The sequence below is a fragment of the Rattus norvegicus genome, chromosome 2 (genome assembly GCF_036323735.1).
Source record: "Rattus norvegicus strain BN/NHsdMcwi chromosome 2, GRCr8, whole genome shotgun sequence".
Classification (NCBI taxonomy): domain Eukaryota; kingdom Metazoa; phylum Chordata; class Mammalia; order Rodentia; family Muridae; genus Rattus; species Rattus norvegicus.
Window position 1 is genome coordinate 58,897,630 of NC_086020.1, and position 25,898 is coordinate 58,923,527.

The 25,898-nt window shown below is 41.1% G+C and overlaps 1 protein-coding gene across 4 annotated transcripts in view; it reads right to left on the bottom strand.

The window, feature by feature from the left end:
- The window catches only part of Wdr70 (WD repeat domain 70), a 239,873-nt gene extending 218,979 nt beyond the window's left edge, over window positions 1–20,894 (bottom strand). The window contains exons 1-5 of one of the 4 annotated variants that reach the window (NM_001013909.1): window positions 20,794–20,830; window positions 20,640–20,705; window positions 15,701–15,784; window positions 3,895–4,015; window positions 1,016–1,214 (exon numbers count right to left, since the gene is read on the bottom strand). In NM_001013909.1, the coding sequence (NP_001013931.1) occupies window positions 1,016–1,214; window positions 3,895–4,015; window positions 15,701–15,784; window positions 20,640–20,705; window positions 20,794–20,818 (495 nt within the window). In that variant the 5' untranslated portion in view covers window positions 20,819–20,830. Of the gene's footprint in view, window positions 1–1,015; window positions 1,215–2,935; window positions 3,036–3,894; window positions 4,016–10,800; window positions 15,134–15,700; window positions 15,785–20,639; window positions 20,706–20,793 lie in introns of those variants that run through there. The other 3 variants (XM_039101946.2, XM_039101944.2, XM_063281520.1) reach the window with 3 other exon arrangements.
- Between the last annotated feature and the right edge of the window lie 5,004 nt (window positions 20,895–25,898).

The window sequence follows — 25,898 nt, forward strand, 5'->3', positions numbered from 1 at the left end:
ATTCTGACAGTGCATTCACCCATTTCCCCTGGCAATTCTGTCAGTGTTCACTTCACACATCTGGAAACACCTCAGACACACAAAGATTAGGAACTGCCAAGTTTTCCTGAAGAGTTCTTTTACCATCAAGTGAGATCACTCTTATCACTAATTATAATGACTAACGATTATTTCATGTGAATTTTCTGAAATTGATCATCTAACTTGCTTGATGTGTTTCTGCTATATCCTTCTGTATTTCTTTACTTTTGACCTTTCATTGTAATTATACTTTAGATACACCACCAATAACATAATAATATAATACACCACCAATAATATAATAGAATCACAGATCTTTCCCAGTTCAGTAACTGAGAATTTCTCAGGTTATACATGACAAGTTAAGTCTCCTTATATCTACGGTGACTGCTGACACATTTGAATTGAGGCTTAGCATTTTATCCTGTAATATACATTTACCAAAATGTGCTACACTTTCCCCTTTTCAACCTTTTATTAAAATCACTGTTTCTGAATGACGCATCGGCACAGGGATGCTGTAAATGCCATGGGTAGGATGATGTGTTTTCAGGAGAGAACCTGAGGACAGTAATCAAATCAACTAAGGACTAGGGACCTAGCTCAGGGACAGAGGGCCTGGTTACCATTCAAAGGCTGTGGGTTCAAGCTCTATCACCACAAAATGAAACAAATTTAAAAACTAACTAAAAATAAATCTGCTTTAAAAAAAAAACATTTTATCACATCTACTTATTTGTGTGCTATGTGTCTGTGCATTAGAGGTCAGAGGGCAACTTTCAGAGTTGGTTCTCTCCTTTCTACCATGTGACCCCAGGGATGGAACTCAGGTCATCAGACTTGGAGGCCAGCCATGTCAATCGCCCAAGTCAGACTTGTATATTAACAGGTGGTGGCTAAGCTACCCATGACTGGCAGTTGGCAGGAAACTGTTCTCTATACTTCTTTAAACTTGTGACTCCTCAGAATTCATACAAAGCCTCTGAATACTTACGTCCTCTTCTCCTTCATCCTCTAAATCATCATCATCGTCATCTTCTCCTTCTTCACACAAAGGTGGAGGTAAAGGGCCAAGGATATCTTCGTCCACAGTATTAACTGGTCCTCCTACCATTTCAGGGGGTAAAGGAGGGCCGATTAGCTCATCATCAGATGAACCAGAACTGTGGTCACTGTCACTGCTGCTTGTGTCCCTGAAAACAGAAACAGACACTCTTGCTGCTGCTGCTGCTGCTGCTGCTGCTGCTGCTGCTGCTGCTGCTGCTGCTGCTGCTGCTGCTGCCCCTTCACCTCCCAGGCATCTCTGCAGACAGCACCAAGCTCTCAGGAAACCCTACCTCTCCTACAATGAATAAGATTTTCCAAATACAGCTACATTTGCAGTTCAAACATTACGTGAACAAACGAATTGTTTAAATCTTACTTTGTCTTGGCTGGCAAGCTGTTCACACACCTTTAATCCCAGCACTCAGAATGAAAAGAAGAGTTTTTAGTGCAGAATCACGTAGCCACTGGAAACCTTAAAGGGAGATGTTGATCCTCAGCAGCTATGCTAAGTTAGCTATGTTAACTGCTTCACAAATAAGCATCAGACTGAGAACTAAGCTGATCTGCGTCAATTTCATGGTTCATTATCTAAGCCTAAAACTCCCATAAAATCTGAAGTAACGCCATATTTCTGACTTTCTGGCTCATTCCATTTCTGGCTTTTTACTTCTAATGTCAAACATTTTTTTTTAATTTAACATATTTTCAGTATTCTGAAATCCAAAGTCCATGAAATTATGATTAAAATGTCTCTGATAGGGGCTGGGGATTTAGCTCAGTGGTAGAGTGCTTACCTAGGAAGTGCAAGGCCCTGGGTTCGGTCCCCAGCTCCGAAAAAAAGAACCAAAAAAAAAAAAAAAAAATGTCTCTGATAGAAAACAAATACATTCCATGTTTAAAGTATCCCTTGATTCAGTGTGGTGCCAAAGCAGGAACTGAAGCCTAAGAAACAGTACACGCAGGGTAGAAGAACAGCTCAGAATCACGTCCTCCCTCCGCTTCCCCAGCTCAGTCTGGAGCCAAACATTAACTGATGTTTACAACCAAGTTTAATTTAGGAAGTAAATTCATAAACAAAACTCTCTACTTTCCCTGTGATTGTTTGTATGTTTGTTTTTGAGACAGGGTTTGTCTGTACAGCCCTGGATGTCCAGGAACTCACTCTGTAGACCAGGCTGACCTCAAACTCAGACCCACCTGCCTCTGCCTCCCAAGAGCTGAGGCTAAAGGTGTGACCCACCATGCCCAGTCTGGGAATTTCCTAGAAGGCAAATGATCGAACAGTTTCTACCTTACAGATGTACTTGACATTTCTCACCTAACTGAAGCAATATTCCACAGGCTCAGTGACACCTGTCCTTCATGTCCGTGATTTATCAGTGGCAATTTATATGGTGGCGGTGGTTGTTGTCATTTTGGGTTTGGCTTTTGATTGAGAAGGCTCTCATCTGGCCCATGAGCTCCTGATCTTCCTGCCTCGACTTCACACAAGCAACATTTACATGTGCCACCAGGGCAGGTTCATGTAACGCTCTTCTTTGGGTTTGTTCTTGAGACAGCTTCTTACTCCACAGTCCTAGTTGGCCTGGAACTAACAAAGGCCCACCCGCCCCACTTTCCAAGAACTGGAACTAAAGATGTGCACTACCACATCTGGCCCATATGCCATTGCTTTAACATCAACAGCCATGGAAATATTAGGTGATTATCTTTTTCTAAATTAAACTGCAATAACATTCCATACTTTTTAGAAACTATTTACAAGGTATGTGATACTGATTTCTTGACACACCACAAAGGCAAAATAATAATAATAGCCTAGTAGTGATTTAAGAAGATATTAATAACTGGGTGGGGTGACATATACCTTTAATCCCAGCGAGGCTGAAGCAATTAGATCTCTGTGAATTCAGTGTCAATATAGTCTACACAATGAGTTTCAGGACAGCCGGGACTGCCTAGAGACCCTGTCTCAAACAACAACAACAACAACAATAAATATAGATATAGATACAATGACCAGGCATAGTGGTATACATTTGCAATCCTAGGATTCCAAGAGATGAAGACAGAAGTTTATTGTGAGTTCCAGGACATCAATGGTTACAAAACAAATCTGTGCCTCAAAAATAAATAAGTAAATAAACAAAAGTACATAAATAAAAACAGACTAATATGTGTGAGTATGTCTATATGTATGTGTATTTCTCAATGAGACAGTCAGGAGTGCAGAAGAATAGTCAGAAATGAATTCACATTGTAAGTAGCAACTCACCATTATGTGCATAGCATGCCTATAATAACAGTACTCAGAAAGAAGCAGCGGAAAGAACAGAAGTTCCTAGCCACCCTGCCTCAAAAATATATAGCATGCACAAGCCCTTCTTGATCTCCAGTGTATCCTCCCCTAAAACTGTGCACTAAAAACTATCACCGAGTCTGTCACAGTGGCACTTACTGTCAATCCCAGCTACTTCAGAGACTAGAAACAGAGAAGCCTCAACTCAAAACCACTAAGGGCCTCCCCAAAGTGAAGCAAATAAAAATGATCACAGTCATGTTTAATCAGGCATACAATGTAGCCATCAACTGAGCCAGAAATAAACATTAAAAGGCTTCTGGTTCAACAAAATGCGTGGACCAAGCATTTACACCACTTTCTCCTAAAACACTGTATCACAAGTTCTCAGGCTCCAAAGCTGACTCTCAGCACTTTCATGGCCTACAACTGTCTACATGGAGAGATAGTGGAACCTTCTTGACCTAACTTAGATTATGAACATAAAGAAAATAAGAGTTTAGAAGCCTTGTGGAAAATCTAGGCACCTGGATGACGATTTTGAGCGCTCTCTGACTGCACTTGAGCTCGATGGTGTTGGTTCAATGTCTTCCAATTGTTTTCTTAATTCTTTTTCTCTGTTCATTTCTTCCTCTTTTTCTCTTGCTTCTAAAGATTAAAAGTAAACACAATTTCCAACAGTTAGATTTATCAATATTAGGATGAAAATTTAGTCACAAAAGACAATGTGACTAAAGGGGCTAAGGAAGCAATTCGGAGTGCCGACCCAACACACATGGGACATGCTGTCCCATCCCCAGCACAGCAAGGACCAAGAGAAATGGCACACATCTGCAATGGAATCCCATGGGAAGTGCAGGGAGAGCTAGAGGTGGCTGAACAGTAAAGGTTAGGTGTGGTGGCTCACACGCCTTTAATCGCAAAGCTAGGGAGAAAGAGGCAGGTGATCTCTGTATGGTCAAAGCAAGCCTAGTCTACAGAGGGAGAACCCTAGCCAGGGCCACATAGTGAGACCTTTAATAAAGGACCCATGTTTGGTTCCCAATAGTCAAGCGGGCAACACACAACAGCCTGTAACAACCAGCTGCAGGGACATCTGATACATCTGTCCCGTAAGCAATCTCCACTCAGATGCACCTATCACACTCAGACACACAATTAAAAATAATATTAATAACAGCAAAAAGTAAACAGCCAATGCCACAGGCACGCATACATGAGAAAAGCTAAGCACATGATAACATGACACAGAAATCTGCCGTCCAGGCATATATAGGAGAAACTGAAGAGAGTCCAGGATTATTTATTTTGTTGCTGTTTGGTTTTTTGGTTTTGTTTGATTTGGTTTGGGGGTTTGTTTGTTTGTTTGTTTGTTTGTTTGTTTGTTTGAGACAGGATTTCTCTGTGTATTGCTGTGGCTATCCTGGAACTAGTTCTGCAAACCAGGCTAACCTCAAACTCCATCTGCCTCTCTCTCTGCCTCTCTCTATGCCTCTCTCTCTGCCTCTCTCTGCCTCTCTCTCTGCCTCTCTCTCTCCCTCTCTGCCTCCCTCTCTGCCTCCCTCTCTGCCTCTCTCTCTCTGCCTCTCTGCCTCTCTCTCTGCCTCTCTCTCTGCCTCTCTCTCTGCCTCTCTCTCTGCCTCTCTGCCTCTGCCCCTGCCTCCCAAGTGCTGGGTTTAAAGGCAGGCATAACCACCATCACCTGGCTAGTTTTAGATTGTTTTTCTTTTCTTTTCTTTTTTTTTTTTTTTTTGAAACAAGATCAGACTATACCATCCTGGTCAGCCAGAAACTTGCTGTGTAGACGAGGCTGGTCACAGATTACCAGCATATCTTCCTGCTGTCCCTCTTCTGTGGTAGCATTACCATCATGCACCATCCTGCTTGGCTTCTAAAACAGAGTTTTTCAGAGGTAGTTTTCTACCCAAAATCATGGCATTATTGCAAACATCTAAAATGGTGCAACAAGCTGTCCCTCAACAGAAGAATAGTTAAGCAAATGTGGTATACATCCATACAACGGAGTGTTATAATTCAATCTTTAAGAGAAAGGGTATGAATGAATGGATGGATGGATGGATGTCATGGAGTCTATTTTAACTGGAATAAACCAGTCACAAAAAAAGGTAAATACTGAATACACTAAGGCAATAGCATATAATATACAAAATAACCCAGAACAGTCAAAACTAAAACAGAAAATAGAATTAGTTGCTAAGAGCAGGAGGAAAATAAATTACTATTGAATGATGTGAAGTTTCAGTTTCATAAGATGAAGAGCATTATAGAGATGGGCTGTTGCTACAGCTATACAATATTAAACGCTTACAAATGGGGACCAGGGTCTACAGAGATGGCTCTGTAGTGAAGAGCACTCCTGCTCTTGCAGGGGTCCTGGGTTCAAGTCCCAGCAACCACATAAATGCCCTCTTTTCTGGCATGCAGATGTACATGAAATAAAGAACTCATATACATAAAATAAACAAATAAATCTTTTTTTAAAAAGGGGGGCCAGTGAGATAGCTCAGCAGGTAAAGGCGTTTTTTACCAAGTCTGACCATCACCATTCTATCTCAAGACCCAACTCTTTAAGTTGTCCTCTGACCTTGTGCAGTGGCCTGAACCACTGCCCACCTACACTCACAATCAACCAATCAATGCGTTTCAAAAGGTTTTAATGGGGCTGGTTGGTGTTTGGTGCATGAATGTCGTTAAAACCAGCACTAGGAAGGCAGAGGCAGATGGATCTCTGTGAGATCAAGGCCACGATGATCTAAAGAGCAAATTCCAGGACACCCAGGGCTACACAGAGAAATGCTGCCATGACAAATAATGTTTTAACAGTTAAGGACCTGAAAAGATGGCTCCACCATGCAAACACAGGCTCTGAATTTAGATCCCCAGAACCCACGTTTTTAAATCTAAGCTCAGGTGAGTGCATCTGTGATCTTAGAGCTGCAGAAGTGGAGACAAGCTGATCCCTCGAGCTCGCTGACCTCCCTGAATCAGCCAGCTCCAATTCAGACCTTCACAAAGGAGAGCCGGATATGGTTGCACATACCTTTTACCCCAGCACTTGAGAGACTGGGATAGTGAATCTCTATAAGTTCAAGGTTCCCCTGGTACACACAGTGTGAACCAGTACAGTCAAAACTAAATAAAGACCCTGTGTCAAAATAATTAAATGATAAAAATAATAATGAAGACTAATGGAGGAGGAATCCAACTTTACCTCCTAACTTCCATGAGTATTCATAAACACACACACACATACACACACACACACACACACACACACACACACACACACACACACACAACTTTTTTTAACGGTTGAGCTGGCCAGGTATGGTAATGTATACCTGTAATCCCAACAATACTCAGGAGGCAGAAGCAGGGCTATAAATTCAAGGTCAGTCTGAGCTAAACATCAAGATCTAGTGCCAAATTAAGAAAAAATGTTGAGGGGTTGGGGATTTAGCTCAGTGGTAGAGCGCTTGCCTAGCAAGCGCAAGGCCCTGGGTTCAGTCCCCAGCTCTGAAAAAAAAGAAAAAAGAAAAAAAAAATAGTGATGAGTGTTTACATTATGGTCAAGAGGGTTTCCCAGTTATCCAGACTGTTAGAACTAATCATTTTGTTCAGCAAATTCACATTGCTGAATGTGGTAGCAGTACATGCAACTGTGAGGAAGTCAGTGACACAGAATACAGATGCCCTGAGCAAATGTTATGAGAAATAGGAAGGCACTGAAAACACTCAGAGGAAAAGGGCTGGGTAACTCCCTTCTCCCTTCTCCATGTCTTGGGCTGGAAACAGCACTCGCCCATCTAAAATCATGACAGATTTTCAACTACCCAGAGTCTACAACAAACCAGGTTGGCTGGTTTGCTTTTAGTTGTAAAAAACTTATCCAAAAGAATTTTCCCCCTGCTAATCTCACTTGATGACTAGGAAGGGAACATAAAAAAAGCAAGGGAATTACATGAATATTTTAGCTTCCTTTTGCTACCATCCCCATAATTAAAAAAAAAAATCTAACTTTTTAAAAAAAAAAAACACGTCGTTGCCTATGCTTTAGAATCCCAGTGCTTGAGAAACAGAATCAGAATTGACACAAGCTCAAAGTCAGCCTCTGCTACAAAGTGAGACAACTGTCTTAATTTTCTTTTAGGGTTGGAGAGATGGCTCAGTGGTTAAGAGCACTGACTGCTCTTCCAGAGGTCCTAAGTTCAATCCCCAGCAACCACATGGTGGCTCACAACAACTTTAATAGGATCCAGTGCCCTCTTCTGGTGTGTGTGAAGAGAGCAACAGTGTATTCATATATGTAAATAAATAAATCTTTAAAAAAAATAAAAATAAGCAAAATTTTTAGTCAAATTTTTAATTAAATACTATTCACCTGAAGTTAAACAGTGGCAAAGAGCTTTATAACAAGAATATTTTACTCTTTGGAGTTTTTGTTGCTGGACCGCAGAAGACAAGGAATAAGGAGATACCCATCAAGTATTTAAAAGAAACTAATCTTTCATATTAAAGACAGAAAATAAGAACTCTCCAGGAAGAGGCAAGGTAAATGCTGATTTTTCTGTGCTCTTCACTGAACTAATGTGGCCAAGAGCCAATATTCTGATGCTGAAGATGGCTGGACAAAATACAGAACAGAAGCCACATGGTCGGTTTGTTGAGTAGGACAGCTTCATTCTTACCTCGCCTGCTCCTTGTCACGCCTCCCCCTGCTGAGAGCTGGGGACAGTTTTCTCTAAACTCAGATTCTCTCTGAGGTCTTAAAGCATACTCTGTCCCCAGTCAGGGCAGTATAGTAAGGCAGAAATGAAATCAACTATTTCCCCTTTACCCTTGCTAAGAAACTCATTCTTTCTTCTGCATGTAGAAGGCAACATTGTGTTCCTGGTCATTCTGGGCCCCTCCCTGCCCAGGGAAGGTAGAGCTGGATTCCAAATGAAATATGTTGCTTTTTCAATGACCGTTTTAGGAAGTGACAAACTATATAATAGTACCTACCCAAGGTATACATTTTTTAATCTTAAATAGAGGTATTCAAAACAGTTGCCCCACCATGACTATCAGTCTACTTATCTGTACTTGACAATTAAAACTTCTGACAATGTGGGATCATAAAGAAAGTCATCTCAGGACAAACCAACACACTGAAACTCCCAAAGCAGAAGGAGGAAAATTTCACAGCCCTCGCGTCCCAACTCAAAGACAAAACCCCCGTGTTAGAATTCATGTCCTAAAAGACACTGAACTTTTCTAACGTGAGCCATTCTTAACTGGGCCTTCTATAATGTCTCTACAAGGAACCAAAAGCATGTCACCATCGGCCTTAACACAAAGTTAACAGGTAGATGGAGGCTACTGATTGCAATATGCTTTTAAATTTGTTCTATAAACTAATCTTCGTAACAATCTCTGAAGCAAACACTATTATCCTACTTTACAGCTGAAAACTCCAAGGTATAAACAAATTAACTTGCACACTTAATAGAAACAGTAGTTGCCTCAGAAACAAATTGGTGTGCAGACCCGTTACTAGAGCCTTCCTTGATGTGACTGACTTTTTAAGGAATAGCTAACTCTCCAGGATTCACTAATAAGCACCCCCTGCCTTATATAGTAGTTAGCACACTTCTCATCAGAGGCCTATCAAGCGTGACCTTCACTACTGGCTTGTACAGCAAACCCACCCACTCTCAGAATTTCCTAACAGTGAATTAGGACTCCAAATAACTCAGCTCATTTTAGTAAAACATAGGATTCCGTTTTCAACTTTTGCCAGATCTGGTGCTACATGCCTTTAATCCCAGTGCTTAGGAGGCAGGATCTCTGAGTTCAAGTCCAGTCTGGTCTACAAAGTGAGTTCTAGGACAGCCAGAATTAAATAGTGAGACCCCATTTCAAGAAACAAAAAAAAAGAGTTAACATTTGTTCTTTACTACTTTAAACTTCAACATTTCAGGAATATTGGGGGATATTTTGTGCTGATCTATTGCTTCATTAAAGGAAAAAAATGGGGTTCAAGGAAGAAATTGTAGAAGAAAAAAATTTCTAGACTGTAGGTGCCCTGGCATTTTTACCTAATACAGAAACAAGTACAGCAAAAACTCTAAATATGCCTTGCCTTTACAAAAGCAAACCTATTTCCCACCCACTTTTCTTCCAAGGATTTCAATGACAGTTTTGGATGACCATCTCTCTAAAATAGCACCATATGTTGTGCATGTTACCCAGTGCTCAGCAGGCCAGAGTAGGATTACTGTACATCCGAGGTCAGCTTCAGCTACTACACACTGAGGTCAGAATGGGCCACAGAGAGACCTTGTCACAAAATAAAAACTAAGACACAAGTCAAGAAAACAAAAATACTAAATATATAAATCTGAGGATTTTCTAATGTGATTTACCCATAGGAATTAAAAGTGAAAATGTTTTACTTGTTTATACCAACTTACTGACCTACCATGGAATGGAAATTTATACATAACACTGATCTATTTTATAACAAAATACTAAGAAAACAAAATTAGATGTTGGCACCTAAACTATATTATCATATTAAATGTTGACAATGTAGCTACTATGGACCAAGCAAAGCACTCAAATTATAAAAGCAAACAAAGAGGTTTAGCTTCAAAACAGAAAATATTAAACTTACAGTGTTTTCTAAAGTACTGTGACACACAGGTATGAAATAATTCCAAGAAAAGTTAATCTAGGTCAGTAGAAGATATAGGATTTAACTAGAGAAAAAGAAGTTTGAGTTTTAAGAAAAAACAAGACAGGGGTTGGGGATTTAGCTCAGTGGTAGAGCACTTGCCTAGCAAGCGCAAGGCCCTGGGTTCAGTCCCCAGCTCCGAAAAAAAAAAAAAGAAAGAAAGAAAAGAAAAAACAAGACAAAACAAAAAAGCAGAAGTCTGATTTCTAAATTTTTCTTTAGTATTTTCTCTTCTCAGATATTAAATTACCCTTTGAAACCACATTCAAAGCTAGGCACGGTAACACACATATATAGTGACAGGATTGGGGTAATGAAGGCAGAAAATCAGGAATTCGAAGCCATCCTCAGTCACACAACAAGCTTGACCCTTAAGTATGATTTCAGTAACTAAGGAAAGACTTCACTATCAGCAAGAAGAATCATGATGTAATTTGTCGATTGTTAATGAAGTCGGGGCCAGCAAGCTAACAGCTTATAAAAGCATCTGCTGCCAAACCTGTTGACCAACATTCAATCCCCATGACCCATGTGATGGTAGGAGAAAGGGCTCCTGAAAAGAAAAATCACCCTGACCTCCCCCATCTACACACACACACACACACACACACACACACCACACATGCACACGCGCGCACGCACACACGCACAAACATATACACACACTAACACACAAATAATTTTTTAAAGTCAGTGAAATTGTGTATCAACTTTAATTTTATAATCTGAATATAACTTAATGCTCCAGGCTGGGAAAAATACAAAAATAAACTCTTACAACTCGTAAAATGAATCATTTCCCACAGAATTTGATTGCTTCTGCATATACACAAATTATCCCAAACAGCATACTAAAGCTAAGGTGAACTTTCTCTTTTCTTTTTCAACTAAATGTTCAATAGAGATTCACATGTTGAGGCCAGGAGAGCCACAGTTGAAACTGAACAAAGACTAGGGTACTAGGCCATCAAAGTTCCACATACTGAATTTATCCTCAAACTTTTTTAAATGTATAAACCTAGTAATTCCTCAAAACCCCTCTTACGTGGTATGTTCACGTGCTTCAGAAAAGAATACCCAACAGAAATTTAAAAGGATTTGTAAACAGTACTTTACAAGGCAAAATGCCCAATAAATTTGCTAAGGTAGATGATATCATACCCACATGACAGGGATCAAAACATTTTGAAATCCTGTCCAGTTTTCCTCAGACGGTAGAATGTGGGGCTGCTTCTTAAACCTAGGTTCTCCAACCTATAACGCCAAGCTCTAATAGGTAAAGTCATTTAAAACCATCTCCAAATAAGGATTATTATTGTTTAAAGCAGTATTTGGGTTAGTTATATAGACCCAACTTTCACCCCTTGCACCACATAAAACTGTGCATTACTGGAATCACTCTGCAATCCCAGCACATGAAATGTACACACAGTAGGGTCAAGGCTATTCAGTTCCGAGGCCAGCCTGAGTGAGCTACATGAAACTGTGCCTCAAAAACAAGTATATAAATAGATGATTAATAGATAAATAGATAATTATTAGAGTTCTAAACTCAATTTAATCTCAAGTGTGTATTAAAAACCTATGTTGGGCTGGAGAAATGGCTCAGTGGTTAAGAACACTGACTGCTCTTCCAGAGGTCCTGAGTTCAATTCCCAGCAACCACATGGTGGCTCACAACCATCTGTAATGAGATCCGATGCCCTCTTCTGGTGTGTCTGAAGACAGCTACAGTGTACTCATATACATAAAATAAATCTTTAAAAAAAAAAAAACTATGTTGTCAGAAATGACATACCTTATGTAAATAAAAACCTGCTGTCCAAAATATTTTATATGAGTCACTTAAACACAAGATGCTCTGATAGTATAAAAACCCACTAAAACCTTTATTTCCAAATACACTCAAGATAGCATAATTTTTTGGTTTTATTTCACCATTAGAGTTGATGTACTGGAGTACAATGTTACATTATTTTGCCCCAAAGCTCCTAAAATCCTTCCCATTTCCTGAGTAACAGAACTGTCTTTTGTTATTCACTAGGAACTATCTAGGAACATTTAAATCACTCTAGTTAGGGAAGGTCCCTAGCTAGCCCCACTTCTGTGGAAAAGTGGGATAGATTCATTCTATAAAAGCTTCTAGAGGGCTTGAGAGATGACTCAGTGATTAAGAGCACTGACTGCTCTTCCAGAGGTCCTGAGTTCAATTCCCAGCAGCCACATGGTGGCTCACAACCATCTGTAATGGGATCCAATGCTCTCTTCTGGTGTGTCTGAACAGGACAATAGTGTATTCATATATTTAAAATAAATAAATCTTTTTTAAGAACTTCTAGAAAGTATTAGCGTGATGAATCTAGATCAGCTGAGCACTCAGGGTGGGTTTAAACAGAGAAGGCGCACACCAAACCCACTGAATCGCTGCACCACAGGCAGCCTAATTGCTTCCCAGAGAATCAAAGACAAGGTCACGCTCTGGAATCTGTGATTAGCATCTGAAGTAGAGGAATCCGATAGTATCTCGAGGGGTTGGGGATTTAGCTCAGTGGTAGAGCGCTTGCCTAGCAAGTGCAAGGCCCTGGGTTCGGTCCCCAGCTCCGAAAAAAAAAAAAAAAAAGGAAAAAAAAAAAAAAAAGACTTGAAAGCCGATAGTATCTCCAGGTAGATGACATCAGAACAGAACTAAATTACTGGACCTTCATTTGATGCCAATAGACGACCTATTTACTTTATGGTAAGACACTCTCCCACATCTGTCATTACAAGTACTGAGTAGGAAAAAGTTTCCTTTATCCTTTTAGAAGAACTAAGTTGTTTTTTCCGCCCCTACCCCCAGCTCATCCTCTACCTTGTTGCCAAGTACTCTTCTTTTGCCATTGAGTACATCAGACTAGCTGGCCCATGAGTTTCAGGGTCTCCAGACTTCATCTCCCATCTTGCTCTAGAAGCACTGCGATTAGATGCATGCCACCACGTCTAGCTTTACATGAGAGCAGATATATACATATACCACCAGACATGCTACCACCTCTAGCTTTACATGTTTGCAGATATATACATACATACAAACATACTACCAGACATGGTGGTACAGCCCTGTGATCTGAAGTAAGATGACTGAGAGTTTGAGGCTTGCCTAACAAGACTGTCTTAAAAACATGAGCAAGGATGTACTTCACCGGTAGAGACTTACCTAACCACATGCAAGGAACTGGATTCAATAAACGGGCAGGTGGGGGGAATGGAGGAGGGGTAAGATATAGATATTACATAAGATATTATATATTGATGAGACAATGTGGCTAAGATTTGCTTCAAAATAATCAGAGGAAAAGCAAATAAAAAATGTTCATTATGGCAATAACATAAAAAAGTAACACTAACCATGAATTATGTAAACAGTATTATTTATAGTTTTGAAATTTCTCATAATGAAGTTCAAAAACAGCAGTAGCAGCCAGACATAGTGTTACAGGCCTTTAATCCACTCGGGAGGTAGAAGCAGGTGGATCTCTAAGTTAGAAGCCAGTTTAACCTACGTACCAAGTTTTAGGCTACCTTGTCTTAAAAAAAGGAGGTAGAGCAGCGGCTTAGTAACATCTTTCATCCCAGCCTTTGGGAAACAGAGGCTGAAGATTTCTGTAAGACAGAGGCCGGCTCAGTCTCTATGGTAAGTTTTAGTGAGATCCTGTCTCAAAAAACTATATATGTATATATGAATATATGCACATAGATGTCTTTACATCTCACAAAAAAGGCTTACTTCCAGGGGTTGGGGATTTAGCTCAGTGGTAGAGCGCTTGCCTAGGAAGCACAAGGCCCTGGGTTCGGTCCCCAGCTCCGAAAAAAAGAACCAAAAAAAAAAGGCTTACTTCCAATAATATTAGCTTCGAGTTCACAAACCATATGGCATATGTTATTACTAAATGATGTACCATTTTAACTTTTACATATTTATTATTCTTACATGTATGAATGCTTTTTGCCTGCATGTATGTCTGGGTAACATATATGTGCAGTGTCCATGGAGGCCAGAAGAGGGAATCATATCCCCAGGCACTGGAGGTCAAAGAGTTGCAAGCCATAAGGTGGATGCTGGGAATTCCACCCAGTGCCCTAGAAGAACATCTAGTGTTCTTAATCACTGAGCCACCTTCCAGCCCCACAAGTCAGCATTTCGAAACCAAAACCAAGTACCGGGCACAGTAGTGCACTCCTAAATACCTGGTGCTCAGGAGGCTAAGACAGAAGGATAACTTGGTGCATGAGTTCAAGACTGCCCAAGGTAACCTAGTAAGATCCCATATCTCCTTTGTCATTAAAACTGAATTGGGGTGCTGGAGGGATGGCTCAGAGGTTAAGAGCACTGACTGCTCTTCCAGAGGTCCTGAGTTCAAATCCCAGCAACCACATGGTGGCTCACAACCATCTGTAATGGGATCCGATGCCCTCTTCTGGCCTGCAAGCACACATGCAGGGAGAATGTTGTATACATAATAAATAAATAAATCTTTAAAAAAAAAAAAAAAACTGAATTGGGGTATTCATTCCTATAATCTCAGCACTCAGGAGGCTGAAGGAGACACACTGCCAGAAGTCAAAGCCAACCTGGTCTACATAGAGACAGCCAGGATTACAGAGTCTGACCCTGTCTCAAAACTGCAAACAAAAGCAAAAAAATAAAAAATAAAAATAAACAAACACGACAAGTACTATCACAGCACTGATTTAACTCCAGTTGTTCCCAGACTCCAGATCCTCCTCTAGTGTAAGAGAGATCTGAGTTAGATCCACAGAAAACACACGGCCAGTGTTCTCTGAAGACCCTAAGGTGACACCTAGGACTGCCAACCATCTGGAAAAGCCAGTCTGGGCATAAGGTTTAATTAAGTATCTCCTACAGCTCATTAAGCAGGGATTCAGCAGCAGCCACATTCAGTGTATGTCACAATGTTCTATACTGTCTGGGTCAACAAGCAATGGTGACAGCCACCTCTGGCCCAGCCTTCCAAATACTGGTTCCGCTGTAAGCAGGAAAGAAAAAAATGAAATGAAAGTCAGACAGAGGCAGGAGGAGAGATAATAAAGAAACTGCTATTCTGCTTCCTATGAATTATAATCGTGGATCCTTCCTTGTTTACATTCTTGTTGTTTAAATTTCATGGCCGTGGGTATTTTGCCTCATCTTTTGTCTGTGCATCACATGTGCCTATTGTCTACAGAGACACAAAGAGAGTACCAGGTCCTCTGGGCACCCATGTGACTACAGCTAAAACCCAGTGCTCTTAACCACTGATCCATCTCTCCAGCCCCCATACACCACATTTTTACACGATGCTGGGATGTAGACTTTCTCTATCCAGGTAAAATACAAGTTCTGTCATGTTTAAAATGGAAAATACTTTAAATTCTTTTTCAGAAGGAACAAGCAGCAATTACAACTACCTTAGCAATTCTGATTTAAAGATAGGCATTTGTAATTAAAAACATTTCTGGAGGTTTTTTTTTTCCTGCTTTATCGCTAGCAATGTAACTGTATAATGTTTATATCACATTGAAGCCAATAGAGGGAAAATACCTGTGCTGCTTACCCAGTGTTTTCCGGCTCCTTTCCACCGCTGTCCTTCGAGTCTGCTCAAACATGGCCTCCAAGTCAAACGTGCGCGCTTTCTTCCCTAGGAGCAGAGCAAACATCACTGTGACCACCTTGCAATGAGCTGGCCAGGAGCTTTAGGTGCTGCAGCTTTACTGATGGATCAATAACCACTCAGTGTAGGTCTACTTGATAGCATGTTTCCAGTGACAAAACAGTAAGGCACAAATATACAAATTCACTAGTACCCAAAATGCTTGGACCAGAAGTGTTTTAAGAGGTGGCGCTGTTGGGCTGGAGAGATGGCTCAGCGGCTGAAAGCACTGACTGCTCTTCCAAAGGTCCTGAGTTCAAATCCCAGCAACCACATGGTGGCTCACAACCATCTGTAATGAGATCTGATGCCCTCTTCTGGTGTGTCTGAAGACAGTTATAGTGTACTTACACATAAAATAAATAAATAAATATTAAAAAAAAAAGAGGTGGCGCTGTTAATATTTATACACAGATATTACTAGCTTAGCATCCCTAATTCAAAATAAAAATTCAAAACTTTTTTGTTAGTAGTTTTTCTTTTCTTTTTTTTTTTTGAGATTTGTTTATTTTATGTATGTGAATACACTGTCGCTCTCTTCAGACACACCAGGAGAGGGCATTACAGATGGTTGTGAGCCACCATGTGGTTGCTGGGATTTGAACTCAGGACTTCTGAAAGAGCAGTCAGTGCTCTTAACCACTGAGCCATCTCTCCAGCCCCTTGTTAGTGGTTTTTCTAGAATTTTTTTTCAGATCACAAGTTAGCCTTAAATTCATAATCCTGCTGCCTCAGCCTCCCAAATCCTGGGATTATTACAGGTATCCAGCAAAACAGGGCCAAAACCCAAAACTTTTGAGCACTAATATAATGTTCAGACATACAAATTTCAGATTCTCAAAAGTAGGACTGTGAACCTACGTAATACTAGTCAGCCAACTGTCTCATGATCTATCAGGGAAAATGAGAAAGATCCATACTGTCATTCTTAGAATCTGAGAAAATACCCCAAAGCAACCCCAGATGACAAAGCAAGTCCATAGAGAGAAATAGAATACGGACTTTAAACAGACACCCTGCCTCAGAGAGGCAGCACAATTAGCTGAGTGCCCAGCGAGTATCAGAGCCCAGGGTTTGAGCCACAGCCCTGAATACACATGCCCATACTCGCAGCACTCAGGATACTGAAGCAAAACCACCGTAAGTTCAAGATCACCCATGTCTATGCGAAAATTTAAGGTGAGCCTAGGATAAATAAGACACGCACTCAAAAAGATTTACGTAAAAGTTAATAAAACAGATTATCCTAGTTATTTAGCCCACTCTATTCAAAGAAGCCCTTAAGTCAAAGGTGTAGAACATCAAGAAATTCAAAGCCTAAGAAGGCATAAAAGTACTGTAGCTGACTTAAAGATCATGAAAACTACGTAAGAATTAAAGATATTTGAAGGAGCTAAGAAATAGCCAGAAAGCAGAGATACTTCAGTCTACTCCCAAGAACTGTGTTGTTCACAGAACTAACGCCCTCACTCTAAACGTGACAGCGCTACCGGATTAGAGCTTGTGTGTTTACACCTCATCTCAGACCTGACTTCTACAATAGGGGAAAATATATCTAGGGGGTTTATTTTGGAGCTGTGAGTAGAACCCCAGTCTTATGCTTACTAGGCAAGAGCTTACACTGGACTAAACCCATAATCCTTTTGGTTTTAAAATGCTAAATTTATAGTGATGTGTTACAGAAGCACTTAAAATCTATACACAACTGGTAACTATTTTTAGTACACTATCCTAAATAGAGCATAAAGTTCACACAGAACCAAACACCAAATATGAGAGGTGGAACTGGGCCTGACTCGCATAACTATGGTCAACACCTTGAAACTCCCTACCTCAGAGGGAAAAGGGTTACTGGAACGAGGACACAGAACACATATAATATAAAGTTGTGGGACACTAAGAGTTAAAAGCTTAAGTGGGAATGGGAGGAAGGAAAGGTAGATTCAAGTAGGTTAACTAAAACTAAGAATGTCTGCAAAAGCCTCATGGAGACCACATTTTTTTTAAAGACGCATTCAGTTTTATTTTAAGTTTCTCGCTTACATGTGTATATATACACCATGTGTGTGCCTGGTGTCCACAGATACCAGATGTTGGATTTTGGAACTGGAGTTACAGTTGGTTGTAAACCTCCAGGAGGAAACTAAACTCAGGTCCTCTGTAAAAGGAGCCAGTGCTCCTTCCTGGTCGCTGAGCAATTTCTCCATCACAGTAAACTAATTTTTTAAATATAATTTTAAAAGGAGTTTGAACAGAAATATTCTGCATGGGTGGACAACTCTTCCCCTGGAAGACAGTTACAGGCAAAGCTCAGTGCCAGGCGGCCCCGGAGACTCCCAAACAACAGAAACTATTGCCATTGCTCTCAGTTCCCTATCCTAACCAGATGGTAAAACCTGCTGCTGGAGACGAGACTCACTGTGGCAATAGAACGAGAGAACTCAAGCTGGAACTGACCTGGAAACGCCTCCCGGCTGGCTCACTTTTCACAGTGCCATAAATGCCAGGTAGGACAGTGGAGAAGAAAAGTCACCAACAGACTTACTCAGCTGTAGATGGGCATGCCACAAGGCTGACCTGCCAGGCAAGATGTGCCCACTGCTGAGACAGAAGCAGGGAAGCTGTGAGAGTAACCAACTCCTCTGACTGGACTTGAAGTCTGAACCACAGAAGGAAACTCATACTTTGAACCCAGTGAAAGTCTATGACTGAGGAGTGTCAATATGTCAACCCGCTCCTAAATATTTACGTTTATACCCACAGATTAGCACCACTCTCAACTTCAGTGAGAGAAATGTTTTCTGAAGTGGTCAACAGTTAATATAGAGATTCATAACTGGTCAAAGTGAGGCATCCGCATCAGTCCCTGCGAAGTTTACAAAATACAGAGAAGAGGGTGTGGGAAGAAAATAAGGGCCAGAAGACGGGGAGAAGTGCCATGGAATGCTGTCCTCTGGGTGTGACATGGACATGCTCTCTGGACTCACAGTAGCTAGAAGACCTGCACAGAAAGAAGCCAGTCAATCATTCCAATATGGACAGAGAAGGGGCTCTTAAGGCTCCGCTCCCAATTAAGGACCTATTCACAACTAATGACTGCTGGAGGAGGGGAAACGCTTCTCTTCAGGGATATGGTCGGAGGCAGGGAGCCCATGTAAATGCAGGCAGCACTATCTGAGCAGTGAGTGAATGAGGAGGATGAAGACATGGAGGAGTGTGAACTGAGTAAGAGGGAAGAGTTCAGAGAGAAGTGACTGATGATCAAGATATACTGTATATATGAATGAAACTACCGAAGAATAAACAAAATATTACAAAATATCTTAAACAAAATGTCTTTAAAACCCAATATGAGAACTAGGTGGTAGTGTGGTGGCACACACCGATCCCAGAGCACAAGTTCGAGGCCAGCCTGGTCTACAGAGCACTTCCAGAACAGCCAGGGCTACGCAGAGAAACCCTGTCTCAAAACAAACAAACAAACAAACAAGCAAACAAATATGGGTAACCTTTAATTGATCTACTAATGAGCTATGATGTATATACATAAAAGCTAAAAAAAAGAAAAAATCCTTTCACCTACTAACATAATCATAGACTAACCATTCCCCCTACTCTTGAATAAGGTATCCAAGATATTTGTTTGTTTGGTTTTTTTTTTGTTTTTTTTTTTTTTTGTTTTTTTTTGGAGCTGGGGACCGAACCCAGTGAGTCCCACTACTACCAAAAATAAAATCATGTTTTGGAAGAATACAATACATGAAAATCTGCACTGTCTTAAAGAACAATGTTTACTTATAAGTATGATACTGAATTTTGATATGCACCAGGAAATCTGAAAAACAGATTGAATTTGAAGCTTTGACTTCTTTTTCTTTGTAATTCTCCTAACTTTCTGAAGTGAAAAAGAGGGGCTGGAGAGGTGATTCACAAGTTAAGAACATTGTCGCTCTTGCAGAGGGCATGGGTTTCATTCCCAGGACACACAAGGAGGCTCCCAACCACTGTAACTCCAGTTCCATGGGAACCAGTGACCTCTTCTGGCCTCCATGGGTACTGCAGGCATATGGTGCACAGACATAAAGCAACATTCACTTAGAAAGCTAACTTTATATATACATTTCTTTTAAAAATCCACCAGGTGGTGTGGCTCAGGCCTTTAATTCCGGCACTTGGGAGGTAGACACAAACGTATCTCTATGAGTTCGATGCCAGCCTGGTCTAGAGAGTGAGTTCCAGGACAGCCAGGGCTGTTACGCAAAAGAAAAAAAAAAAAAAGTCTCAACAACAACAACAACAAAAGGAGGAAAAAGAAGAGGAGGAAGAAAAAAGAAATTCTAAAAAAGTAAATACTTCATTCATTACCTAGAGTCCTAGAAGATAGTAAGTAGATGCATAAATGAAAGAATGAACGAATGAATGAGAACTAGATGCATCAGAGGGACATTCGTTCCCAAAAGAAATTACAGGGCAATTTCCATGTGATGTTTGCTAGCACTAATATTAACAGATGATTGTCTTTTGAGATTTTTTTTTCAGTCACCTAATAACCTGCCATGACTAGGGAATACACTAACACTGAAGTGGGAAGAAACTCAATAAGCACCATAATATTATTTAATGCCCACCAATAAATGTCCTTCTCAAACTGGATCACGATAGTAATCCCTTTCGGTCAAGGTTTCCAACTGTCACCTGAACTGGCCTCAACTATTTAAATGGGAACGAAGCAATTCGGATTTGGCACGGCGGAAGGCGCCGCTCAAAAGTGGCAGCTCCCCTAACATCCACTCGTAAGCCCTCTGCAAAGTTAGGCTGGGCTCTGCCCAGAGCTGTCACTCACCGAATCCTGTGAAGCCCATGGTGACCGCCAGCTGAGGGTCGGGTCCCGCCGTGTCAGCGCCTGTCACTGTAGCAAGAAAGAAAAGACAGACCGCCCGTCAGCGCGGCACTCCGGCTGCCCAGCCTTCCACCCCGGCTGGCCGCGCCGAACCCACCTTCGCTGGGCCCCGAGTGCTCCATGGCTGCCCGAACCCCCAACCTCTAGAGATGCAGCCGCGCGCGACTGCCGGCAAGCCTGACAGGAAGTGTCGTCACCGAGACCGCGTCGCCAAGAGCGGCCGGGCTCCGTGGGAAAGCAGGCTTTCAGACCTTCGCCCCCTAGCGGTGCGGAGGGAACGCGCTGACCAGACCGCACCCCAATTCAAGCTATGAAGGGGCAGATTTTAGGAGTTCTCTAAAAACTTTTGGTTGTTTCAGATCCGTTCTCAAGCTAAGTCTTTGCATATTTCTAAGGAGAAGTCAACGGTATCTTATTTGCCTGCTACTTTTATCTATATTCGTAATGTACTTAACGTACATGATGAAACTTACACAGTTGCCCATCTTCCCTGTATAATTAAGAAACCAGTATCTAGGTATGACTAAAGCACCGAGAAAAATGCCAGAAAACTGAAAAGAGTTGTGAGGAATGTTTAAAGCGCTTGCTCTCAGTCACAGACTTCACAGACTAGGCTGGCCTTGTTTACTGAGTAAGGGTTCCTAGTGCTACATAACGACTGTGTTTCCAATTTATTTTGATTTCTGTACAACTCGATTCCTAATCTATACTATAAATTAATGGCACGTCATTTATTATATTTTTAAAGTCTAAAAGAAAGACTTGGTTGAATGATTGATTGATTGATTATTGATTTTTGTCAGAGTCTCTCACTATGTAACCCATAAGTGGCCTGGAACTCATAGACACATCTGCCTCTGTCTCCCAAGTGCTGCTTTTAAAGATGTGTGTTACCAAGCCAGTATTTTCACATGTACTTATTTATCACGGAAGTAGTATAAGCATGTGAAAGTGTGCACGTGGAGATCAGAGAACGCCCTGCGGATCTATTCTTCTACCACGTGGGTTCTGGAGGTGGAGCTCAGGTCACAAGCTTAGAAGAAAATACCTTTTCCTACTGAGCCTTCTTGTCCACTCAAGAATGAAAATTCTTTGATAACGTTAACCCCGAGTCCCAATAGTAGACTCCTGTCTCCGTCTATGGTTCATTTATATGTATATCTTAAATGATAACGATGGTCTAATGCTTCCATTGTCCTTAGAGTAAAAGACAAATTTATTAATAAAATGAAGCTGTAACTCTGTGGTTGCTTAGCATAGGCAAGGCAAAAGAAAAAAGTACAAATTTAACAAAATGTTAGCATGACTTCCAAAACTTTTCTATTCTGATCTCATCATTTTCACTAACCATACAGTGCAGTGAGTGACCTCAGGACACAGAGTCCTGAAATCTCTAACTCTTTACCAAGTCCTTGATCCTACCACCTTCCTCCAATTATCGGATTAAATGTCCCTTGCTTTTGCTTTTGTAAGCATCTGTAGAACTTTGTAGGCTCCCAAGTAAATAAGGCCCACCTAACATGTGATACCCTAGCCTTTTACAATGGCTGAGCAGGCACTCTGAGTGTTTATTAAATTAATAAAATGAAATAGCTGTGAAGGCAAGTTACTTTTCCTATGTGCAAGATGTATATAATTTATAGCAATGAAGTTTGAGTTTGCCTCGAGATTACTAGTCATAAATTACCCTAAACCTCAACCAGTAAGGCTAACTTTATTTTGCCTACACTCAAATTTATTATTTCAAACAAGCTAATATTTCTTTTCTGGGCACAGATAAGCAGCCATTAGGTTGGAATAAAATGTTATGAATGAAGTTTATTATAGAACCATAACATTTAAGTTCTTAAGTAGCGATTTACATTTTCTCAAATGTCAAGGGGCTGGGGATTTAGCTCAGTGGTAGAGCGCTTACCTAGGAAGCCCAAGGCCCTGGGTTCGGTCCCCAGCTCCGGGGGGGGAAAAAAAAAAAAACCAAGAAACTCAAATGTCAAGCAGATGAAATTTTGAGATACATGATACATTAAACTTTAAACTGCAAAGCACTAGAGGGAAATGAAAAAGTAAAGAATAACGATTAACGATGCTATCACTCCATTAGAATTGATATTCATCACCATAAACATCATTTCTTTTTCTTTTTTTTTTTTTTTTTCGGAGCTGGGGACCGAAACCAGGGCCTTGCACTTGCTAGGCAAGCGCTCTACCACTGAGCTAAATCCCCAACCATAAACATCATTTTTATTTATTTTTTTTTCTTTTTTTTTTTTTCCGGAGCTGGGGACCGAACCCAGGGCCTTGTGCTTGCTAAGCAAGTGCTCTACCGCTGAGCTAAATCCCCAACCCCTAAACATCATTTTTAAAAGATGCTCTTCTATCAATAAGTGATGACAACGATGTAGCTTCCACATTAAACTGTTTCTGTTGTGTTTGTGTGAAACAACTTCGCAAACCTAACTGTGAAGTGTAATGGGAGATTTTTATTTCTTTTGAAAAAAAATGAATTTAATCATTAATCAAAACAAGAAGCCATTCAAGGAATGATTCCCAGTGCAATCTGCAGACTGTTAAGGGTGTCCATAAGATCAAAACTCTAAGATACCAGTTGGAGGTTCCATCACTATATTGATATATTTGACTGTTAGAGCAAAAGCAATTGTGTACTAAAATAGGGCACACTAGAATTAGTTTTTCTGAACAACGATCCATCAATTGGGCAGAGCCAGATAATAAGTGTAAAAGTTTCCACCCTATTGGGCAAGAAGGAGCCAGGAACCATAGCAAAGAAAATGATTGATTGGTTGTAGAAGAGTAGGAGCTTTGGGTCATTCCAGTAGAAAGTCCTTGGAGGTTAGACTAATGCACTCTGGTGTATTAGTCAGGGTTAGCTAGAATCACAGAACTTATGGATCTCTATATGAAGGGAACTTATCGTAATGACTTACAGTCTGTAGTCTAACTAACCCAGTAATCGGCTGCTGCGAATGAACATCGAGGTTAGTTGTTTCGGCTGCTCTTCTGTAGAAGCTGGAATCCTGAAGAAGTAGGTTCCAACAGATGTGCTGGCAAGTAAGTGCAAGCGGGCAAAGAAGACCGAGTCTTCCCTTTTTTAAAATAAATTTATTTACATATGTATGTATGTATGTATGTATGTATGTATGTATGTATTATATATAATCACACTATAGCTGTCTTCAGACACACCAGAAGAGGGTATCAGATCTCATTACAGATGGTTGTGAGCCACCATATGGTTGCTGGGAATTGAACTCAGGACCTCTGAGCCATCTCTCCAGCCCCTGAGTCTTCCTTCTTCCAATGTCCTTATGCAGGTCTCTAGCAGAAAGTATGGCTCAGATTAAAGGTGTATATCACTACAGCTTTGTCCCAGGTTGGCCGAGATCTGCTTGCCTCAGTCTCCTGGGATTAAAGGTATATACTACCTTGCCTGGGCCTTAAGCTTTTCATGGTCACTATGCCTCAAGATCTGGGTCACAGGTGTGCCTTCAATTTCTGGATTTTAGTTCATTCCAGATGCAGTCAAGTTGACAAGCAGGAATGGCCATCACAGATGGTAATCCCTAATTGGTTAAGATAAAGTATTCCTTGGGCTTAAAAGATGACTAAGTGGATAAATGTGTTTGTCACTAAGGTTAACTACTTGTGCACGATCCCCAGGGCCCATGTGATGAAAAGCAAGAACCAAACCCCACCTCTGACCTCTGACCTCGGCATGCATTATGCCTGGGCATATATGCAAGCACATACATGCACAGTAGTGTAATATTTTCCATTTTAAGGCCAGAAGGTGGTATCAGAGCTCTCTGGGCCTGGAGTTACCAATAGTTGTGAGCATCTTTGTTGATCCTGGGAATGGAGCCTAGGTGCCAGCTAGTGTTCTTAACCACTGAGCCACTCAAGCCCCAATTTTTTGGGGCTTTTTTATAAGAGGTTTTGAGGTTTGTTCTCTGTGGTGGTTTGAATATGCTTAGCCCAGGGAGTGGCACTATTAGGAGGTGTGGCCTTGTGGAAGGATGTGTGTCACTGTTGGAGAGGGCAATGAGACCTCCCCCAACCACACGGGGATCAGTCTTGTCCTGTTTGCCTTTGGAACAAGATGTACAATTCTTAGCTCCTCCAGCATCATGCCTGTCTGGATGCTGCCATGTTCCCACCTTGATGATAATGAACTGAACTTCTGAACCTGTAAGCCAGCCCCAATTAAGTGTTGTCCTTTATCAGCGTTGCCTTGATCATGGTGACTGTTCACAGCAGTAAAACCCCAACTAAGACATTCTCAATTTTTATTTTGGAAACAGGGTCTCATATAACCCAGACACTTCAAAATCTCTCTGAAACTGGCCTTAAAATCCCGACTCTCCTGTCTCTGCCTCCCAAATGTCAGGAATATAGGCCACAATGCTAGATTCAGTTCTCTGATTCTTTTATCTTTCAGATTTATTTTATGTCTATGAGTGTGTTGCCTGCATGCATGTGTGGGCACCACATGTATGCCTGAGACCCTCAAAGGCTAGAAGATTGTACTGGATCTCCTAGAACTAGAGTTACAGGTGGTTGGGAGTCTCCATGAGGGTGTGGGAAGCAAACCAAGGTCCTCTAGAAGAGCAACAAGTGTTTAAAAAAAAAGTTATGTGTATGGGTGTTTTGCTTGCTTCTGTCTGTACCCCAGGAGCACGCTTGTATCTGTAGAGGACAGAAGAAAGCATTAGACGCCCTGAAAGTGGAGTTATAGACAGTTATAAGTCTATATGGGTGCTAGGAATCAAATTCAGGTCCTCGGGAAGAGAAATAAGTGCTCTAAACCATCTCTCTAGCTGGGTCATCTGTTTCTGATGGGTGGAAAAAAATAACCATTTATAACAGATCAGAATTTTGTGGAGTATATAGTGTCTGTGCAAATGTGTGTACCTATTCCTGTGTGGAGGTCAGAAGTCAGTGGCAGGTGGCCTCTATTCCTCCACCTTATTTCTTGGCCCAGGATCTCTTACAGAACCTGGAGCCCAAGACTAGTTGGCCAGCAAGACCCAGTAAGCCCCAGGATGCATCTGTCTAGTCACCACTTTCCCCGAGTGAGATTGTCCAGCTTCTTACATGGATACAGGGGGTCTCAACTCAAGTCCTTGCAGGTGACGGTAAGCGCTTTACCAACTGAGCCGTCTGCCCAGTCCCTGAAATGGGTTT